General features: G+C 41.7%; 1 protein-coding gene across 1 annotated transcript; it reads right to left on the reverse strand.

Moving 5' to 3' along the window:
- Window positions 1-1,074: 1,074 nt before the first annotated feature.
- LOC146673627 (NXPE family member 3-like) lies at window positions 1,075-19,590 on the reverse strand. The gene is made up of 6 exons (XM_085390812.1): window positions 17,526-19,590; window positions 9,348-9,806; window positions 7,782-8,071; window positions 7,301-7,371; window positions 1,853-2,059; window positions 1,075-1,761 (listed from the first exon to the last, which is right to left on the reverse strand). Exons 1-6 carry the CDS (start codon window positions 17,856-17,858, stop codon window positions 1,157-1,159), a joined length of 1,965 nt encoding a protein of 654 aa, XP_085246938.1. The 5' UTR covers window positions 17,859-19,590; the 3' UTR covers window positions 1,075-1,156.
- Window positions 19,591-22,982: the final 3,392 nt, after the last annotated feature.

The following is a 22,982-nucleotide window of genomic DNA, read 5'->3' on the forward strand; positions in this document are numbered from 1 at the left end:
AGCAAGCACAATGCAAGAAGAAAGGAAAAACTACTTCAGACTCAAGTCAAGTCTCAACAAATCATGTCTGAGATACTTCAGTTTATTTAGAAAAAAATAATTTTGTTTAGTAATCACCAATCCACTCCAGCTAAGTTCAGTGAATAGGAAAAAAAAACACTTTGGTTTCCAAACAGACTGCAATGTGGAAACAAAAGAAGAAAGAGTGTGAGGCATTCTCAGACACAGAATTACAAAATTTTGCAAAATCAAGAAACAAATTCAGGGCTGGCAGTCAACCATAATAACCAGCTGGATGGACGTAAGCTGTGACACAGATTTGGAGGATAACTTTGGTCTGCTTCCTTACCGGCCTCTCTCCACACTGACAACTAGGCCTATTATAAAAAGAACATAATGGGTTGAACCTTCAGTGAAGCACCAAATCTGAGTGATGTAATTGGTTGACCCGCATGATGGAAACACATAATTATATAAAATCACATTTAGAGAAAGCATAATATTTCAGGTTCTTCCCATCTTAGGAACACACTAGAACATGTCAGCTTTGCTGGTTGTTTTTCATTTTTAACCCCTCATGTTACTATTTTATGTTTGGTATAATAACTAAAAAGTAAAACTGGCTTTTTAAATGGGTTTTGATTTATTATTATGAATATTGAAAGAAACAGAAAATATAAAAGGGATAGTAGAATTTTTGAATTGTAAATATAAAAGCACTAATAGAAAAAAAGCCCCAATTGAAGTCTAAGAGAATGCAAGAGTTGACATCACATTGGAACAGTGAAAACTGGAGTAATGTCTTCATAAACTGCACTGTGAAGAGTGAAGTAGATAGATTAGATGAGAATCGAATATGTTTATAAATGGAGTATTGAAACACATCTATTGGAGATTATGTGTCGGAATTTCAGGGGACCACGCCTCCAAACACGCTCCTTCCGTTTGTCATCTATATAGGTTCCCCCAGTTCTGCAAGCTGTTCATTCTTGTTTATGTGCCTCACCCTCCCTCCCTCCCTCCCTCCTTGTTCTCAATTCTTTAACTTCTTAACACTTATTTAGTGCATGGGGATCTGCCAGGCCCGGGAGCCATCGCCAAACCACTTCGAGGCCTTCCGCAAACCGCAGCTTAATTCATGTTCTAGCATTCACCTTTACCCACTAAACGCTTTCAAACCTAAAATGAGGAAGTCGGCCCAACTAGTGAATCCGCCCTTTGGCGGACATATGTATGACAAGAAAACATTAATCATGTTCTTGATAATTGGAGGTTGTGGGTGCATGCTGTGTGGCAGGTGGTGGGCCAGAACCATCTCCCAGGCATCCACCAGATGGACATTCAATCCTTTGAATATAGCCTTGAGTGCCTTTAGCCGCTGAAAAGTGTACCAGTCGCTGTTAACAAATGCGCCAAGAATTGTATAAGGTTTGGGATTTCCAGTCCGAATGACAACCACTGTGCCTGGAGCCCTGGACAGTAGCCGTACCACTGCACTGCGGATGGACATCAGTCGACGAATGTAGAACCCAATAGGGAAAGTGTCAAAGTGTGCCCAGATGCCAAAAACTACTACAGTGTTACTGCCTCCAAGCACATTGTCCAGCTCATTGGCAATATAATGCAGCTCCATGGATGGGACACTGACAGTACGTAGAGGAGGACCATGGGCGCGGAACATCACAAAGATGTTATTTGCATAGTCCAGGGCCATTAAAGGTCCGACTGATTTGTGGCTATGAAGGTTAAACTCCTTTAGATCTAAAAGAATTCCAAAGGGAATAAGTTAAACTACATAAATAAAATAGTGTAAATAAAATATTGTTGTTTGCCAGGTTTGCAGAGCAGCTACCTGGTAGTGCTGCATTAAGGTACTCAAACCACTGCCTCATTGTGGAGTCTCCATACATATGGACCAGCTTTCCTTTCAGACACCGAGTGATGGCTGAGGAAGTGTTGAACTGATGAACGGTGGTCCCACCTAGTGCTCGCCACACACCCTGGTAGTAATAGCCAGACGGTTCAGACTCCACACTACTGCAGTTCACCTCTAACTGACCTGGTAAGCAGTAAAACAGACAATTGTGTGTGTTTTTTACTTAATATGAAAAAGAAACAAACAAAGTCTATTCTTAACCTGTTTGTAGCAATAAAACTTGCAATAAAACAGCTGGTTAACCAGCTGGGATTCTGGGCACGACGCACAGCAGCGGCGCACGTCGGCCCAAATTCCCGGCCAATAGAATCGGGCCATTATGCGCTCCAGAGTTTTCTCACAACCCAAATGCCCTGCCATGGGGTTTGAATGAGCTGCCTGAAAAATCGTTTCCCGGCAGCTTTGCGACACCAACAACTGGGTGCGGATCTCATTAGTGTGAGTGTCGCGGCTCACTCGATAAAGCCAATCGTTCTGCAATTGGAAATGAGGGTAAGTCCGCGCAGCGTCAGGGCGCACCAAGCGACCATCAATATCTATCACTTGGTCATAGGCTGAGCATAGGGTGTCGTCCCGAGACTGCTCTAGTGGAAAATCTTCAGTGGGGTGCATAACGGGAGGCAGTGGGGCTTCTGTAGAAGTCCCGTCCACCTCCTCCCCCCCAGAGTCGGTGTCAGTCGACCCCACATCACTGCTCAGCGCCGCGTAAACATCACACGAATTTACAGACCGCGATCGCATCCCCGCGTACTGCCCCAATAAGCTGTGGAACCAATCTGTGCCCAAAATAAGGGGATGCGACAGGCGCGGGCTAACTGCCACCTTAACTCTATGCGTTTTGCCCCTGAATTTCAACAACAGTGACACAACCAGGTACTTGTGAATATCCCCATGCACACATTTCACCTCCACCCACTCTGCTTCCAACAATGCCCTGGGGCGAACCAAGCTTTGGTGAACCAGGGTCTGGGTACAGCCCGTGTCCACCAAAGCATGGCGTATACCCCCTTGACACCTTACCGGTATGCGGTACGTCCCTCCCGGACCGGGAGCAGGTGCTGGAGCCCCAGCGACTCGGAACACCTGACCGACCACACCTGACCGACCTCCATTACCGGGCAGTCCCGGCGCAGATGTCCCGGCCGTCCGCACTTCTAGCAATCTGGTCCCAGCATTTGTGCGACTCCCTGTGGCTCCGGGCTGGCGTCGGGTCTGTCAGTGTTTGCAGCCAGGAGCAGCGCTGCGAACGGATTCCTCGGGCTCCAAGCACCGGCCCTCTCCGACCCACTGACCACGCCTCTCTTCCTCCTAGCAGCAGGCGGCGGCGGCCGCTCCGAGGCCCCTCCCCTCGGCCGCAACGCTTGGGGAGCCGGCAGCGGTCCCGCCGCCAGGTGATCTTCCGCCAGTGTCACGGCAGTGGTCAGGTCCGGCGGACGGTGACAGCAGACCCAGCGAGCCGTAGCTTCCGGCAGGCCCTCCACAAACTGCTCCAAGACCACCAGGTTCAGCAACCGCGCCTCCTCCTCCGTCAGACCCGACCGCAACCAACTCGCCGCAGTGTCTTCCAGCTGACGAGCCCAAGCGAACGGCCGCTTCCCCTCCAACATCCGGCTCGCTCGAAATCGCTGCCGGTAGTCCTCCGGGGTGAGCCCAAGCCAATCCAGCACCGCCCGGCAGACATCCGCATACACAGTCCGGGACACTGGGGGCCAGTGTTGGGGAGTAACGGAATACATGTACCGCCGTTACGTATTTAAAATACAAAATATGAGTAACTGTATTCCGTTACAGTTACCGTTTAAAAAGGTGGTATTTAGAATACAGTTACTTTGTTAAAATAAACGGATTACACAGGTATGTTCTGTTGTTCCAAGCGGCAGCGTTACGGTTGCCATGGTTACAGGGTGACTCTCTCTCTCTCTCTGCGACTGTGTGTTTCCTGGGTGAGAGAGCACCTTTTTGTTGTTGTTGTTGTTGTGCTAAGCTAACAGGCAGAATGCTACAGACATAGCTCTAAAGAATGTAGCCTCATGGGCAGTGTAGTCCGTGTTGCAGGGAGAATGGACTGCCATACACGTTATGTGTCTGTGAGCGAGGGAGGGAGAAAAAGGAAAAGTATGAGTTGTCATCGAGCAAAAATGGGAGCTGGAAGCATGTAAATATAATAATAACCACTGCAGCCAAGAAGAGAGCCTGACGAGCCCAGCTGTAAGTAAGCTACTAAGACTCGACTGTACACCGTGTTCGTGTTTTCCTCCGAAAACAATAAGTTCCGTTGGAGCAGCCTTTCAACGCCTCTCTGTCTCTCGCAAGCAAAGTTGACCCAGACAACAAAGTAAAGCTATTTTTCAGCTACGAGCCCGACACGGAAAAAGACGTATTAGCCAGAGGTCCCTTTACTACGGTTCGGAGCCGCGCACCTTCAGCAACAGTAATAAATCACACAGCAATAGTACATTCACGTAGTTGTAAAAAGCATGATAATATATTAAGTAATCCAAAGTATTCAGAATACGTTACTCTCATTGAGTAACGTAACGGAATACGTTACAAAATACATTTTGGGGCATGTATTCTGTAATCTGTAATGGAATACATTTTAAAAGTAACATTCGAAACACTGCCGGGGGCAGACTGAAGGTCACCATCTGCGCGTCCACAGACAGCAGCGGCAGCAGCCTGGGAGCCCACTCCTCTTCAGGCCACCGGCAGGCAAGCGCCGTGGCCTGTAACGTCTCCAGAAACGTCAGGGGATCCTCCCCATCACCCATCCGGTGCAGCGTCACAGACAGCGGGGGAGGCGGGGGCGGCGCAGCCGGACCCCCAGCAACTGTTGCAGCGCCGCCGTCTGCTGAGCCGCTTGTTGGCGAAGCAAAGCCAGCTGCTGGTCCTGGGCCGCCGCCTAGCGCACGGATATAGCGGCCAGATCCTGCATCATCTGTCCCAGAATCTGCAACGGCTGGACAGGCGGCAGGCTGGGCGGCGGGCGGGCCGGCGGGGTGAGCGGCAGGAAGATCCGGCGGGGGGCCCGACATGACAACACACACCAGGGTTTTGGCACCACTTGTGACACAGGACCCACACACACACATGTTATGCTTAGCGTCTTTTTATTTTGACAATAATCTGCGTTTTTTTTGGCACCCGCCTTGAACGCAGCCACTCCGTCTCTCTGCCAGCATCATCTGCTCCATCTCACTGTGGGAACACAAAAAGACATCTCCCTCATTAAAGAAGTCCTGTACACCTGTTGCCTCCCCGCCTCCATGCCGCCCAGAGAGCTCACTGTGTCACCCCTCCTCTGCAGCAGGCCAACAAACCACACCCCTGCCACACTGGCCATTTTCGACTTTTATCATATCCCATATGCCTTCCCATAGGGTTATATGGGCGGGCTGCCTGGAAAATCATTTCCCGGCAGCTTTTTGGCACCAACAAGTGGGTGTGTTGGTATTCTGTGTGAGTGTCTGGACTCACTCAGTACAGTCTATCTCTAATCAGTAGAGAATGTGTAAATGTCAGTTCTGTGTCAGGGTGCACCATGTGAACATCAATTTTTATTACTTAATCAAAGGCTAAGCATAGGGTGTCAACACGAGACTGCTCACATGTAATTAATTGATTTGAGATTCAGCTTCAGATGCAGAAAAAAACAGGATTACTCCTTGAAATCTGCAAATGTGCTCTTCAGTTAAGGGCCTCCAAACAACAAAAGTCCTCCAGAAGGCACAGCACCAGCTGCTCAATTAACGGGTGAGATAAACACATTTTAGCATCAATGTACTAAAAAGAAGCAGAGCAAATACGTATGAAAGTTTCAACCTGTCTCAGCAATGCAATACCCCCCAGCATGGATGCTGGGGGTATCAACATGGAAGAGAGAAAGCAATCGCATTGCTTGGTAATGACAACAACTTATCGTCCTTCTGGCAAAAAAGGGTAAGTGCGCAGTTTTGCTAAACCAGAGGGACTATAGTGATAAAACTTTGTCACTGCTCAGTGACCAAAATACTGTACTTGTGAGCCCCTGAAGCGAGACCCAAGAAATGGTTACAGGAAGAGGGTGATAGATGACATTCAGAACAAGACAATGCTTTTGGCTGGACCTCATACCACAGGCTATAAACAGGAAATCTACACCAAGTCTGTATGGTTTACCAAAGATACATAAACAGGGTGCACCTTTAAGACCGATTGTCTGTATGATCACCTCGGTCACCTATAACATCTTCAGGTTTCTGGCTTTGATCCTCAACCCGTTCGTTGGCAGCTCTGAACACCTCATCCAGAACACTTTGGATTTTCTTAGGAAGGTGAGAGATGACATTATGGAGGCAGATAAAACCATGGTCTCGTAAAATTTTACATCTCGCTTCATTTGTGTTCCAGTCACTGAAGCAGTGGAGGTATTTCGTAAGAGATTACAGGACGACCCCACCTTAGTAATAGGACCACTCTCAGCACTGACCAAGTGTGTTTGCTTTTAGAACTGTGTCTGAATTCCACCTATTTCACATACGGCGGTCAATACTACAAGAATTATGGGTGCACGATGGCTTCCCCAGTTTCACCCATTGTAGTCAATTTGTTAATGGTGAGTGAGAAAGAGAGCTCTGCTGTCCTACACTGGAACACCATAAAATCATTGGTTCAGGTATCCATCTGTTCTCTCCTGCTTATTCTTTTCAGGGTCCTGGGGGGGCTGGAGCCTATTCCAGTTAGGTCGAGAGGCAGGGTATACCCTCGACTTGTCGCCAGTCTGTCACAGGGCTAACACATGGAGACGAACAACCATTTGCACCCAGATTCACACACACATTCACTATTATGGGCAATTTAGAATGACCAATTAACTGAACCCTACATACTGCATGTCTTTGGACCGTGGGAGGAAGCCGCAGTACCCGGAAAGAACCAATGCAAACACGGGGAGAACATGCAAAGTCCAGACAGAAAGGCCACAGCCAGGTGTTGGAATCGAACTCAGGACCTTTTTACCTTCTTGCTAATCATCGCACCACCATGCTGCCTCGTTCAGGTATGTTGGTGAAAATCAACTCTCAGGACTTACCATGATTCACTGATCACATTTACTCAGTGGAACAATACATCATGTTCACCAAGGAAAAAGGTGGCAGGTTAGCCTTCTTGTGAGGCTTCCACGAGTAAGGAGGGACATTTAAAAGTTGATGTGTACCATAAACTAACCCATACAGATAAGTATTTAAAGTTTGACCACTGGAGCACAAACTGTGTGTCATCGCACTACGACACAGAGCGAAAACCATCCCCACAGAGAGGCCAGGGAAGATATAGAGATGGAGATTAAGATATAGATGTTAGCAGTAAGATTTGTATTTTTACCTTTCTGCTTTGGAAAAACAGTGACATTGGCAGGTCCTGAAGCTGGAATGGAGACTTTCATGTTTACGCCGCTGAGGAAAATACACACAATAAAATCTTTTCACAAAAATTGAAAAGTATTAAAATGATTTTTAAACTAGAGAGACGTATTAAATACAGTCAATCAAATTCAAATTTTTATCATTGTCATATTTAGGTAACAATGGTACACAACTACTGACAATGAAATTTTTAGGCTCAGTAGGCAGCAAAAATAGCTCGAGTTATAAACTACCAATCATTGAGCTTCAGACAAGATTGAGAAAATATGGAACATTTTTCCAGGTAGCAAGCTACATAATTCCCTCTCTAGCAAATATTAAAAAGTGAGGGAATTTATTTTATGTGTTTTGAAAGCATTTGCAGAGTAGCACTTATTTTCCCTTGTATTAATTTTTAATTTTAGTAACTCTAAAAATTGAACACCACAGGTAATGCTCACCTCTGAAAAAGCTTCTCCATGGTTGTCAGGCTTTCTTTATATCCTCCATTGTAGTTGCTGATCCTGGTGTCACAACTCATATTTTCTGGCTTATAGCAGAACCATGGCTCACCTGTACGTAAATCTGTGTAGTTGCACACAGGCTGGGTTGGACGTAAACATACGTTACAGGTGGTTGTTCTAGTGAACAAGCTCGAGCGGAACTGACTCTTGAAGTAGATCCTGTCGGGTTCTTCTATGTTCACCCTGCGCAGCTCTGTGACTGCCTCACTGGGATGAACCAGTGTCACCTGGTAGGACAATTAATCAAAGTGTTGAAATTTGGGTCTCACAGAAGTATATATAACATGTATCTGGTACATGGAACTAAATATTATTAAGCAAGACAGAACTTCATTGTGCTACAGTAAATGTGAAGTTGTTGATATAAATAGTCCCTGCAGGCCAGGATAGGTCTGAACCTTTGATCTGGCACCAGGAAGCGCCGCGTCTCCTGATGTGTCACCTCTTATTCCTGTGACCATTAGCTTTCTTTACTCTGAGGCTTCCCACATCCTGGGGAGACCACACGTCCACGAATCCACACACAACCTGAGCCACTTGCACACACCTGTGGGTCCTGTGCACCTTGACCCTGAAGGTGAGCCCGAGCCTATTTCCCATTCCAGATGAGTTCAAGCCTCCCATATCTTTTGAGCCTGAGACTGTCCACCTCCACTGCTCATCATCTGCCAAGTTTCCAATGCCACATAATTTCCTTAGGGATTAAGTAAGTATCTTGAATGTGAAGGGATTCTGTCTTGCCTCCTCCATCATTGAGTTGTTGTATTGTAATATCCCCCCCCCCCCCCGCCCAGGAGAAGGCTTAACACTAACCAACAGGCCATAGCGGTGGTAGACAAACTGAAGAAGAAGGCCGTAGTGATAGATGTAGCGATTCCGAATGACAGCCACATCAGGAAGGAATATGAGAAGCTGGAGAAATACCAAAGGCTCAGAGCTCAGAGAACAGCTTGAGAAGATGTGGAGGAGGAAGGTAACAGTGGTTCCTGTGGTAAGTGGAGCACTAGGTGCAGGGAACAGCTAAGATACTGTCTATAATAAGAATGTTTGGCATTGGCTTTAGCACAGCATCAAGTATGTAGTCATTAAGTGTCCCTCAAAGCTAAGTGCCTCATTATCCAGTTAAATATTGCTACTACAGAAATATTAGTCATCACAGAGTGATGTGCTATTTTCTTAATCACTTATCTTTGCTCATACACTTATTTTATTCTCTAGCTATCAACATAAAGAATGGCCCTTGACCACTAAGATACACACATTTTATTTTATTTTTAGTTTTTTATTTCTATTTTATTATTGCTAGTCTTATTGTTTTTTGTTATTATTTTTTTCTTTTTATTTCATTATCATTTCAGTTGATGCAACAATAAACTTCACGAATACGGGATAAATTAAGCATTCCTATCTTAAATCTGCTAGCAACTACAAATACATAGATAAACTCTTAGTGACTCCAGCAACAACTCCAGTAACAATAAAAATTAAAAGTTTTATCATCACCTCAACCTGTGCGCTTCCTTCCCAGAGTAAAGAGAATACAGCAGAGTAGGAACCATTGAGATGATCCACCACTTGTCCTGCAACACCAGCACCAAGGGTGGGGTTGTGCAGCTGGGCAAGTAAGACGTCTCCCCCATACTTCTTTGGACGGCCCATGAAGTCATATATTTTGATCAGGGCCTCCAGTTTATCCCCTATTTGCCACAGTCCCTCTCTCTTCCTGGGGAGAATGGTGAAGGTGCTGTGGGCTGGATCACTGCTGCTATTCATAAAAAGAGGTGATGGTAAAGATGGGGTTTCAGGCCAAGCAATGGACTCTAGCAGAAGTTGTTCTTCAAGAGTCTCCTCAGGGGACAGTGGTTTTAACTTGCAGAAGTTGTAATGTATGTCAACAGGTTGAGTTACAATGGCAGGTCTTGGGTAGGGGATGATGTAAGTGGTGTTTATTTTCTTCTGAAACTGGAAAAGGGAGAGAGCATGGCAGTTATATAAACGCTTCAAACAAAAGAAGTCTGTGTTTAGTTTTAAACACAACATAATGAATGATTCCTCTTGACGTGACATTTCCTGCTTTCACTATCTTACTTGCAATGTATAATGCATGTCAGCTGAATTTCCCAAAGGAACCCACCCGAGGGCTTAATAAAGTTTTATCTAATCTAATCTAGCTCTTTATTCAATACAGTGATTGAATTATTAAATTACTACTTGTGATGGAAATTTCTTTTACGCTTATATATTGATCACATGTTCTGACAATAGTATATATATATATATTAGTTGTGTATTAAGGATAGCATAATTGTCATGGTTCTGGGTCAGTTTCGACCCAGCATTTTGAGTTCCTTATTTTTTGGTTTATTTTTACATTTTGGAGTGTTTTGGGGTTTCTCTGGTGTTTTGATTATTTATGATAAATTATATTACTGTGGTTCTGTTTTAGGGTTTTGTTCGCAGGTTTTGTGTTCTCATGTTTTGTGTGGGTTTAGTTCTGTGTCTAGTCTGCGTCCTTGTGTAGTGATCTCTTGTTTCCTGTTTTATTGTGAAGGTCTGCGTCTCATGTGAGTGTGTTCAATTTTACCTCCCTTGTCCCATCTCGTTAATTACTTCCAGCTATGTCCACCACCTGTGTGTAATCTCCCTGTGTTTCTCTGGGTGTATTTAAGTCGTGTCTTCTGTCATTGTAGTCACTGGTCCGTCTGTGTATCTACCATGTTCTGTTCGTGTGTTCTCCCTGCTGTCTATCGTCCTTCATGTTCGTGTTCTGGTTCGTGTTTAGTGGTTTAGTTGTTCTCAGTTTAGATAGTCTGCCGTTCCATTTGCCGTTTTTCTATTTGTGTTTTGTGTTCATTAAACCACCTTTACACCTTTTCAAGTGCCTGCGATTGGATCCTCCTTTATCATCTCCACACGGCTCACTCCACTCGCCTTGACAATAATATGTTTTTTGTACTTTATTCCACACGGATTTTTTTATGTGTGTATATGCATATGCCCATATACGCATATAGATATGCATGCATGCACGTACGTGTGATGTGTATGAGCTCTCGTCAGTGTGGCCATCTTACGACGCACCAGGATGTGTAAATGGGGGCCGGATAGTTAGTGAGTCTGTAGGCGTCCTACCAGATGGTCTGGGTGAAAACTATTTTTGATTGTATGTTAAAGAAATGTGGTATGATAGGTCAAAAAAGTAAATTTAAAAAGGGGGGAGGGGAAAAAAAGAGTGGTTTTCCTGAGAGTGAACTGATTTAAAAAGGTGGAAGAGCAGTTGGGGGAGGAAGAAAAAGAGATATTTGTAACCAACGTGACATCATGAGATTTAAGAGAAACAAAACAATAAACAAAATGACTAGCCATAAAGATCATGGGGCTCTCTGTTTTATGAAATATTTTCACCATTTTCACCATTATTACTGTTTTACTTCATCATAAAAGTACCACGTATTTAGTTGCATCACTTTGACATTTCAGAAAATACAGATGTCTGGAAAAAATTATTATTTGTCGAAATTATCCAAGAAGACTACTAGTATCATACATTTGGATAATTTTTAAAATAAAATACCAGAGCATGTCATTCTGAATTCATTGTAAAACAGCATATTCAGTATATAAACAGCATTTCTTGTTAATAGTCATAGTTGTTTTACCTGACAATATTATTTATTTATTATTATTCATCTAAACACATTCAACCTAAAACCGTTTTCTAGAATGTGTCACGGCACTGGGTCTGGTGACCCTGTGCTTGTGTTTTTGATTGAAATTGTTTTCTTTGAATAATTGTTTTCTGTTTGTGTTGTATTTAGTTTCGGGTTTGCTGTTCTGTTTCTGTGTCTCCCCTGTGATCCTGTTGTCGTCTCGCTAGTGAAGGTTTTGTTCTGTAGTCTTTTTATATCATTATTTCTCTCTGTGTTGTATGCTTGTCTTTGTTCTCGGTCACTACACCTCTGTGTTCCAGTTATTTTTGTCTCTGTACTTCATGTTTCCTCTGTTCCCAAGTCTTCCATGTTTCCACGTCTCAGTGTCTAGTCTGCGTCTTTATGAATGTCATGCTTTCTGTTTTATTTTGATAGTCACTGTCCCATGTGCAGTGTATCTAGTTTTGCTTTCCCCTTGTCTCACTATAGCTGTGTCCCAATCCAGCGACCGCACGCTCTGTAGTACGTAGTTGGGCTTCATTTCTGTACTGAGCAGTCATTATTAAGATTAGTTAGTAAATAACAATTAGCTAATGTTGTTCATGAGACTAAAGTCATCTCACTTTGGTAATGTAAATATAATATGGCCAATATTAAAGTTATTATTAGATTATTATGATATATTACAGCAGTGAGTTTGAACTCTGTCAAATACTGAGCTTCAAAAAAAGATTCAAGTTATCACCTATCACCTTAAATCTTCACTCAATGAAAAGTATCTTTGACAGTGTATATATAGCTGTATTATATATAAGAGACAAATATTGTTCATTTAATATGTTGGCATTACTAAATTTGGCTCAATGATTACATATATGTGTAAAAAGGAAACGTACGAGCTGTGAAAACTGTTTCTGATAGAATGAAGAGTAGACTGATATATTAAATATTCCTTTATTGGGTGAGAAAATCAGACCATGTCATAACTGCTTTAAGTCATACAGAATAGATATCAGAGCCTTAAACAGGCTGACTTCTGCTAAATGGGTCAAACTGGGCAGAAGGTATACAAACACATAACATCCTCATAGAATATCATGTAACACCATAATAATGGATTGCATTTATATAGCGCTTTTCAAGACCCTCAAAGCACTTTACAATTCCAGTATTCATTCACTCTCAACACACTTTAAAGTCCGTTTGGCTCGACACCACCGAACAGAGGCAGCAATATAACATAGCTAACATTAACAGTGCAGTGAATCCTGCTTGTGCCGTGATATTCAGGACTGCAAACCGAGCAGCATCACTGACTTTCAGCCTGTTGTGTTTGTGGATATATGACTGACTTTAATTATCCATAAAATCATCACATTCTCTGTAAGATTAAGGTTAACTAGTAAACAGCGTATATTTTAAAGTAAAGGCTTTAAAACCAAGTTAACGCTGAAAGTACAAACATCGTTAATGTCACATAACTTTGCCGACATGTGGCCAACAGTAATGTCTTAATGTTCTTCATTATTAAACATTAGCACATAAATAAGTGACATAATATTCAGTACTTACTTTTAAAAATTGATCCTAAATTCAACTGGAAGCCAGTATTAGGAGGCCAGAACTGGAGTAATATGCTCAAATTTTCTTTTAACAGTTAAAAACGGTGCAGCAGCATTCTACACCAGTTGCAGGACTAACATAGCACCCTGGCCAACCCCTATTAAAAGGGAGTTGCCTGAGGTTATAAAGCATGGATGACAGTTTCCAAGTCACGCCTGAAAAGAAAAGGCTTAACCTTCAACAGACGTCTGAGGTGATAGAATGAAGATTTCACCACCCCATTAACATGACCATCGAAACTACCGGTAAGTGCAGAATCGATTTTTACCGCAAGATATGTAACCAAGCTCTTCAGGTAATGAGTGAGAGCAGCAAAGTCAACTTCTGGGGTACCAGAGGGACAACTGGAACCGAATAAAATTGCTTCCTTTTTACGTTCATTAAAATTTTAAAAATTTATAGTCATCCATGATCTAACATCACTAAGACAATCAAGCAGGAGTCCAATCGAGGAGCTATCAGAGTGACTAAAAGGTAGATAAAGCTGGCAATCAGGAGCATATAGACGAAATGAAATTTTGAAGATCGCACCTAGTGGCAGGAGATACAATGAAAACAGTAATGGCCCAAGAATAGATCCCTGTGGTACACCACATGGCAGAGGGGCTACAGAGGATGAAGCCGAACCTAATATAACACAAAAGCTCCTGTTAGAGAGATATGATTTTATTATTTTAAGCTGGAAATTTCTACACAACACTGTAGTCAGGAGATCAGTAGGTCATGATCCACTGTGTCATATCCAGCAAAACAAGCAATACATGTTTACCACAGTACGTTGCTAACAAAATGTCATTTATAACCCTTATAAGGGTTGTCTTCATGCTGTGAAATGGCTTAAAGCCAGCCTGAAGAGCTTCTGGGATTTGAAAATCGTTTAGATAGTCAATCAGATGAGTGTGAGCAATCTTTTGCAGGATCTTACTCAGAAAAGGAAGCTTAGAGATGGGTCTGAAGTTTGTCATAATTGAAGTGTCTGAGCCTGGTTTCTTAAGTAAAAGATGGACACTGCATTCTTAAACTCCTTTGGTACTTGACCAGACAAGAGGCTGGTATTGATTAAGAGCTTCCAGAGAGAAGTGCAGCCCGTCATTTTTCACATCATCTAGTCTTTATGGACAATGTTGCTGACTCTAGTCGAGTAAAACCAGTTAGCCAAGGACTGGTCTTGCGTTTACACTGTAAAAAGTCCAGATAAACGAGTAATCCATCTGAGGTGGACGACTCAGACGACGGGACAAAAGTTGGTCAAACAGTGTAGAAAAATGCTCGGCAGTATCTGAGCCGAAGGCACGACAGTGTGGGACAGGTGCAACCTGTTTAATCACAGGACTAAGAGGAACAATGTCAAATAAAATGGGCATATGGTCAGAGAATACAGTATCCTCGACATGTAAGTTACAGACACATAACTCATATGATAGCACAGTCCAATGTGTGACCTTGTTCTTGAGTGGCACCCTTAACAGATTGAACAAGATTAAAAGAGTTCACTAAGTCCATTAAGTCCTTAGCCAGGGGCTTCCCTGGGCAAAGCCGTGAATCCAGGATCTGGTCATACCGTGATGCACAGTAAGCAAGAAAGCCAGAAAACTCAGGAAAAAAAATTATTTTTCTTATTATATCTAGGAGGATAGTGAACTATCCTTCATTTGATATTTCTTGTGCTTTGGGATGTAGCTGTAATGAATGTATGGAAAACCTACTACAAATCCATTAATTCATTTATTATATTACACTTGTTGAAGTGAATCACACAGATTAACAATCTGATGAACATGTTGAAAAGCAGTTTTGGGGTTCAGTATCTTGCAAGAGGATACTTGCAGACTGGAGCAGGCAGGGCTCGAACAACCAAACTTGGTATCCAAAAATTGTACTCAAGTAAGAGTAGCATTACTTTAAAATAGTCTTGAAGGAAGATGTCTCAACTATAGAAAATGGTTGGTTGGCCTCACATCAAACGTAAGCAGAAGCTTGTCAAACTATGGCCTATCTACCACTTAACCTTTTAATTTGATGAAAGCTTTGTCTAGACTTCACCAAGAACAGGATGGAAACTGGATCAATTTAACAGTATGCAAACAGATTTTTTTTGCTTAATGCTTAGTCTGGAAATAGATTTTAGTCAAAATTCATAAAACAAATGGTTTATTCATTTGTAAATTCTCTGATATTTATTTTATTACAGTTTTAAAGCTAAAGTAGCCTACTTATAATTAGAATTTTGTGACGCCCACAAGTGTATGGTCACAATTGTAATTTTTTTGTGAATAATTTTTGATGTAAAAGACCTGATTTTATGGTGGTATTGCACTTTTCATTTAGAGTTATGGACAATGTAATTACGTGGCATTGCCACAAGGGGGAGATAGAGGCGAGTGCGATAGGCCGTTGCAACGCTTCTCTGCCTCAGACGAGGAAGAGCCTGCAGTGCCAACCGCCAATATAACTGTAAGAAAGAAAGAAAGAATGAAAGAAAGAAAGAAGAGCCTGCAGACCGAACGCATCTGATGTCTCCTGTCTCTGCTTTTCTGTTAAAAAACAGGTCAGTAGTTCAAGTTTGCTCACTGCAATGTACATATAAACCAAGAAAACCTTTTTCTGTCTTAGTTTAAAGACCGCGAATTTGTGAGAGAGTGTGTTTTCACCGATTGAGAGAAAGCTAACTATACCGCCATTTGTAATGGCAGCCGCCATTTCACTCGTAGTCTAAATAGGCAGCTGGTTTTATTACCTGTTTTATTTTGTGACAAACGCAGCTCTTAAGACGCTTCTTTTATCCTGGCATTATTGGAAGTTACAGTTGATTAGGACCTACCCAGTTCTTATATGTCAAATGTAAATAGTCTGATGTATACTGTTTGTGGATGATTGTGAACTGTTTGTGAGCAATGGAAGAATATTTTTGTTTATTTGTTACAAATGTAATATATTGTTTGAATCTGTTGAAGTATAAGGAATGTATAATGGTATATAAGCAGGTTAATTGCAGTGTTAATGGAGCTGCACAGAAATGTTTTTGATGCTGAACAGCAGTAGAATTGGTTACAGATTTACTGTAAAGGACACTCATATACAATGATTATTTTCTAAGTTTATTCTTGCGAGAGTGCAAGGTAACCAAAAGGGTTTGAGCTATGGACCTAATTGAATGTGTTTGTGTTGTTAAAAGAGAAAGGTGTGCATCTAAATGAAAAGAAAAGGGCGTTGTTAAATTCTGTTAATATATCAGACGAGGAAGAGCCTGCAGACCAAACGCAACTGATGTCTCCTGTCTCTGCTTTTCTGTTAAAAAACAGTTTAAAAACAGACCCCATCGAAGGCCTGTAACAATTTCATTAATCCCAGGTAAGACTCCATATGTTTAGAGCTGCTAGGTGTAAAGTTCATTAAACTGTCTGTTTGGTATTAATGAATATAATTATAAAATTAAAGAAGATATTCAATTTAGTTATGTAATTTTAGTCACATTTCACATTGAATCGCTTTATTTATTTACATCTATTGTTAATATTGGCCTGTGACCTCTGTTATAAAGCTTAACCTCCTAGGACCTGGCGTCCACATATGTGGACATCACATTTTGGGTTATTTAGACCAAAATACTCAATTTTGCTCTACAAGGGCCTGATATCCACTTACGAGGACATTATACTGCTACTGTTCTATCGAAATTTTAAACGAATATCCTCATTTGTGGCTCTCATTTTTCTAAGAAACAAAAATTAGATAAAAAAAAAAATCTGGTGTTTGTTTTTACATTCATCAGGTCCCAATCAGCCCAAATATCAAAGAATAATTAAAAATGCATGCCGTGGAAGAGTTCGGGTCTTAGGAGGTTAAACATGTTCTGCAGCTTTTTAAAGCAACACACGCAGCTGCATTGGTGGAAGTATGTTGCTTCAGGTGGGCAGAAGGTCAAAACAACAACTCGCTAACCAGGCTACCTGATCACTCCATGATTTTAACCAAATTTGAGCACTTTTTGTGTCTAGAACTTCAGGATACTGTTGGTGAGTAAGGTAAATAAATCATACATGGGCATATGGTTCATATCACTTGGTAGGCTTGCCTGTTGGATTCCTGCCGTAAGAGTCCAGGTTTTTCAAACTCAGTCACGCTGACTGATTACATTTGCCACAGTGAAGCCTCCAATTCCCCCAAAGCCCAACCTCAAATGTTATTTTTATAAATTTGCATTCAGATCTAAGTGATTTTACAAAACAGTTTTTATAATAGCCCATTTAAAACAGAAGTAAAAGTATAGCAACTGTAAATTCTGTAAATTTGCTAAATCTCAGTTACAGTTATTAGACAACACAGTACTGAATACTGGCCTCATTAGCCATGCAGTGCAACTCTGATCAACAGATCAACAAAACTGATAAAAGAGAGGCTAACTCACCATTTCAAAGTTAATGAAGAAATTAAATAACAAGGAAACAGAAACTCTGGCAGATATCATCCTGGCAAATGTAATGATAATGATGAAACGGTAAAAATCCTCTCGTTTTGGTCCCTCAGAAATGTTTAAACAGGCAATTTGTAAGGCATAAATCTCTCGAAATAAGTTGCAGCTACAGAGAGTTATTCTCTCTGTTAGGGAGCAACGGGTCTCTTCTGCCCACTGATGTCGTCCCCAATCAATCATCCGCTTGTCTGTGTGGACACATAAGTACACAAAATGATTGATCCAGCTGATGATGAAGAGCAAGGGGGAGGGGTTGTTGAAGGGCATCTGGAGAGAACCCAGATTTTAGCAATCAAAACAAATATGTGTTTGGAGGGTGTTATAACTAAGTTACCAACTTACATGATGAGCCTAAAGTAAGAATTTCAGGAAGATGTTGCTTTTTTAATCTGGACAGATTAGGCTGTAACTTAACCTCGTGATGAACCAAACAACGATGTGCAGTAATGCCAATAAGGTTAAACAAGGACAAATTGAAATAATAGCAGAGATTTATTCAGAGATTTGTGGTGTGTGTTGCTTGGCAGACCGTTTACCATGACTGTGCCAAATTATTACAACAGTAGAATTAAACGTATGTTTTTCTTGGCTTAACATAGTTTAAGATAGATTAACAACACTCTGAATTGGGGTTGCTGTGAGAGGAGCTGTTAATGAAGCTGGTTTTTAAAGGATGTGTAGCAGAAGTGTAATGAAGCAAAACTAAACTTTTTAATTTTGAGATTTAAAAAAAAATATTAACCATTCTATAATGGTAAATTGGCTGTATTTGTATAGCGCTTTTACTTAGTCCCTATGGACCCCCAGCACAGGCATCCAGTATCCGTAGTTTCAGGTGCTGCACATCTCGAATCTTCACACCATAGACAATTGCCTTCAGATGACCCCAAAGATAAAAGTCTGATGAAGAATGGACCCACTATCGTTGTACCCCATACACCACACCAAACCATCACTTTTGGTGTTCCAACAGTCTTGGAGGGATCCATCCAATGTGGGTTAGTGTCAGACCAATAGCGGTGGTTTTGTTTGTTAACTTCACCATTCACATAAAAGTTTGCCTCATCACTGAACAAAATCTTCTGCATGAACTGAGGGTCCTGTTCCAATTTTTGTTTTGCCCATTCTGCAAATTCTGTGCGCCGATCTGGGTCATCCTCATTGAGATGCTGCAGTAGCTGGAGTTTGTAAGGGTGCAATTTGTGAGTAGCTAATATCTGCCGAAGGGATGTTCGACTAATGCCACTCTCCAGTGACATGCGGCGAGTGCTACGCTGTGGGCTCTTGCTGAATGAAGCTAGGACAGCCACTGATGTTTCTTCATTAGTGACAGTTTTCTTGCGTCCGCATTTTGGCAAATCCAACACTGAACCAGTTTCACGAAACTTAGCAAGCAGTTTGCTGACTGTAGCATGGGAGATGGGTGGTCTCGTAGGGTGTCTTGCATTGAAATCTGCTGCAATGACCCGGTTACTGCCTTCACCAGATATCAACACAATTTCGATCCGCTCATCACGTGTTAACCTCTTCGACATGTGGCTGTGAACAAAGAGAAACTTGTAAATAACTCATGAAAGAATAAAGTTACGTTGAAACCAAGCCCACCATTGTTTTTCTTGTGACATTACCAATAAGTTTGATGTGTCACATGGCCCTCTTCCTATTGAAAAAAACTAAAGTTGTATCCAAGATGGCCGACTTCTAAATGGCCACCATGGTCACCACCCATCTTGAGGAGTTTGCCCCCTCACATATACTAATGTGCCACAAACAGGACTTTAACCCTTTACAGCCGATCGGAGCGGGCACGCTCTGTTTTGCGTAGCTATTTTTAAATCCCGGTAGCTCTGCAACCACGTAAGCTAGCGCAATAATTTTTTTTGCATATGAAACTGGAGGAGTTGTACTTACATCTTATGCCATCAGCTTGTCCTAGGTCACAGTTTCCTTCCACATATAGCTTTGCAAAAACTGCATAAAAATCACTTGCAGCAACAAAAACATGATATTCCAGAAACACGCTTCGCCGATCCAATCAGCTGTTTGTAACACTTCCTACGTCCATCAGCGTGAACTATCACATGACCGCATGACCTGCCCGAAACCGGAAGTGACGTCATTTTGCGGAAATGTAGTTTTTTTTTTTACCATCGTGGCCTCATGAGCTTATACTTGTTTTTAAAAGTTATGTTTGACTTCATGACTTTCTGTGTCGTTTCTGGGATGCTTAGGACTCATATTGCACTGCTGGAAATAGTTTATTGTGATGCATATGCTGTTATTTTGCAAATTTGCACTATAATATTTATTTTCGTTTTTCCTGCAGTATATAAAAATTGGTGTATTTCAAAAATAAAACTATGAAGACACTTAAAATAAATTTCCTGTGGTGGGAAACTAGTTTGTGCAACTTTTTTGTATTTACAGTTTTGAGGGATAAGCCTCTTAAATTTCTCTAACTAGAAATATATGTTAAAAAAACAAAAACGATTTTCATTTTTTTTGTAGTTTATTGCACTTTTTTGCAATTTATGTAATTACTATGCACCTAATGCAGACATATTATTAAAGTTTGGGCTATAATGGTTGTATTGATGTATAGCAACTTGAAATGCTCCCAAAAATGGCTCCACAGCATGTAAAAATATAATATAAGCTCTGGCGGACTTGGTTCTATGGTAGGTCTTAAAGGGTTAATATCACCAACCATTCCCATGTTATTACGGTGTATCCATATAAATGGCCCACCCTGTAGTATAATAATAAATACATACATCCTCTGCATGTGGTCATAAACAACCAGAGGAGTCTGCTCAGAGACAGGTTGCCTCTAATTTCTATTGGGAGCTCCAGTAGATTTTCTTAGCAGCTGAGCTGCTGCTTTTTGTGGATGTACACAACTGAATTCATAAGATCTAAGCAGATGTTTTATGAGTTGTTCTGGCTGATTTCCAACACCGATAGTAGACTGTTTATGCTGTGTTTTCTAGATGGTATACAATTTATATAAAGGTGGAATTCAGTGAATAAATCTGGGCATCAACTAAAATTTATATGAATCTCTGCTGCACTTGATGTAACCCAACTCTGACCATGAAACCACAGCCACTGTGCTCCAGTCACACACTGTCCAGTCACACACTGTGAAACACTGGTTTCTTTATAATCAGGTTAATTTTGTAGCAGAAGTGTTTTCTCAGTGATATTTAGAAGGTAAAAAATGAAAAAGGAATCAAAGGTAGGCAGAGATTTTTATATCCAGACTTGTCTTTATTCACCTTACTTTTGGGATACAGAGTGGAGCCAAAAGGTTCTATATCCTCCAAAGGGGGAACTTTTCTAAACAAGAACAGTGTTGTTTGATGCTTCTTTTATGGTTGGTAAAACATTACATTTTGTATTACATACATCAGGTAAATTGATTTGCTTTCTGGTCACAAGTACACTTTATCATCCTCAAATTAGAGAAATACATGGAATTAAAGTGGAATAATGTGAGGGAATTGTTGGATTGGTAAACAAGCCTTCATCTTGCCCCTGGCCTCAACCAATAGCCACGACTGCTTTGTGCTGCTCATCCAGCTTCCAATTGGGAGGCCTGTAGGGAAAAAAGATGTTAAGAATCAGAATTTGCACCTGAATCGTCATGACTGTAAACTCACCTGTTCTCACCTTTCCTCATGGCTTCTCCTTTGGTCGATGGATCTTTGTCCATCATCTCTTGATCTTGCAGCTCCACTTGATCATGGTGGGCTGGGTGCTCAACATCCCGATTTTCAGAATTCACTTGTATGATGGCCTCATCTCTGGGTAGTGAAGACTGAACAGTGTCATTCTCTCCAGTCCCCTCTGCCCCTGAGGACAAAAGGAAAAGAAAACATAATTTTCTATTATTTTCTAAGACATAACAGAACATCTTCAACCGGTTTTTCACTCGCTAACGAGGGAAGTTTTTGGTCAAGAACCAGCTCTTGGAGCTCACCTGTCTCATGTCCAAAATCCTTCCAAGAGCAGCTTCCCTCACAGATACTTATTGACAAACTGTTACAATACACAGCACAAGCACCTCCCTCTGTAAAACCCCGCAATGGTTCTAAGACAAGGCACTATGTGTGTGTATGTGTAAGCACGTATATGCATGTGTAAGAACGTGTGTGTGTGTGTGTGTGTGTGTGTGTGTGTATGCAGTGTTGCGAAGGTTACTTTTAAAATGTATTCCATTACAGAATACAGAATACATGCCCCAAAATGTATTCTCTAACGTATTCCGTTACGTTACTCAATGACAGTAACGTATTCTGAATACTTTGGATTACTTAATATATTATCATGCTTTTTACAACAACGTGAATGTACTATTGCTGTGTGATTTATTACTATTACTGAAGGTCCGCGACTCTGAACTGTAGTAAAGGGACCTCTGACTAATACGGCGGGGTCCCTGTCGGCTCGTAGCCGAAAAATAGCTTTACTTTGTTGTGTGGGTCAACTTTTATTGCGAGAGACAGAGAGAGGCATTGAAAGGCTGCTCCAATGGAACTTATTGTTTTCGGAGGAAAACACGAACACGGTGTACAGTCGAGTCTTAATAGCTTACTTACAACTGGGCTCGTCAGGCACTCTTCTTGGCTGCAGTGGTTATTATTATATTTACATGCTTCCAGCTCCCGTTTTTCCTCAATGACAACTCGTACCTTTCCACTCCCCTTTTTCTCCCTCCTCGCTCACGGACACATAACGTGTATGGCAGTTCATTCTCCCTGCAACACGGACTACACTGCCCATGATGCTACATTCTTTAGAGCTATGCTTGTAGCATTCTGCCTGTTAGCTTAGCACAACAACAACAACGAAAAGGCGCTCTCTCACCCAGGAAACACACAGTCGCAGAGAGAGAGAGAGAGCGTCGCCCTGTAACCATGGCAACCATAACGCTGCCGCCTGGAACAACAGAACGTAGCTGTCAAACAAAACCCAAACAGTCCTGACCCGCGACAAAATGAAACAGGAAAGTACCGCAGTGTAATCCATTTATTTCAACAAAGTAACTGTATTCTGAATACCACCTTTTTAAACGGTAACTGTAACGGAATACATGTACCGCCGTTACGTATTTAAAATACAAAATATGAGTATTTTAAATACGTAACGGCGGTACATGTATTCCGTTACTCCCCAACACTGTGTGTATGCATGTGAGATAGTGTGTGTATGTATGTGTGTGTGTGCTTGATTGAGTGTGTGAGAATGTGTGTCTCTCTGTGTGCGTGACTTCCAACTGTTTTTAACAACATCCTTAGTCATAAAATGGTAATCTCCCCCACACCCAATATATGGTTCAATTCCTGTATTGGTTCAGCATGCACAACACAGTGAAGCCACAAAAGGGCA

This window comes from Rhamphochromis longiceps, linkage group LG3 (assembly GCF_057381845.1).
Source record: "Rhamphochromis longiceps isolate RC_006_pf linkage group LG3, R_longiceps_female_GT1.1, whole genome shotgun sequence".
Taxonomy (NCBI): Eukaryota; Metazoa; Chordata; class Actinopteri; order Cichliformes; family Cichlidae; genus Rhamphochromis; species Rhamphochromis longiceps.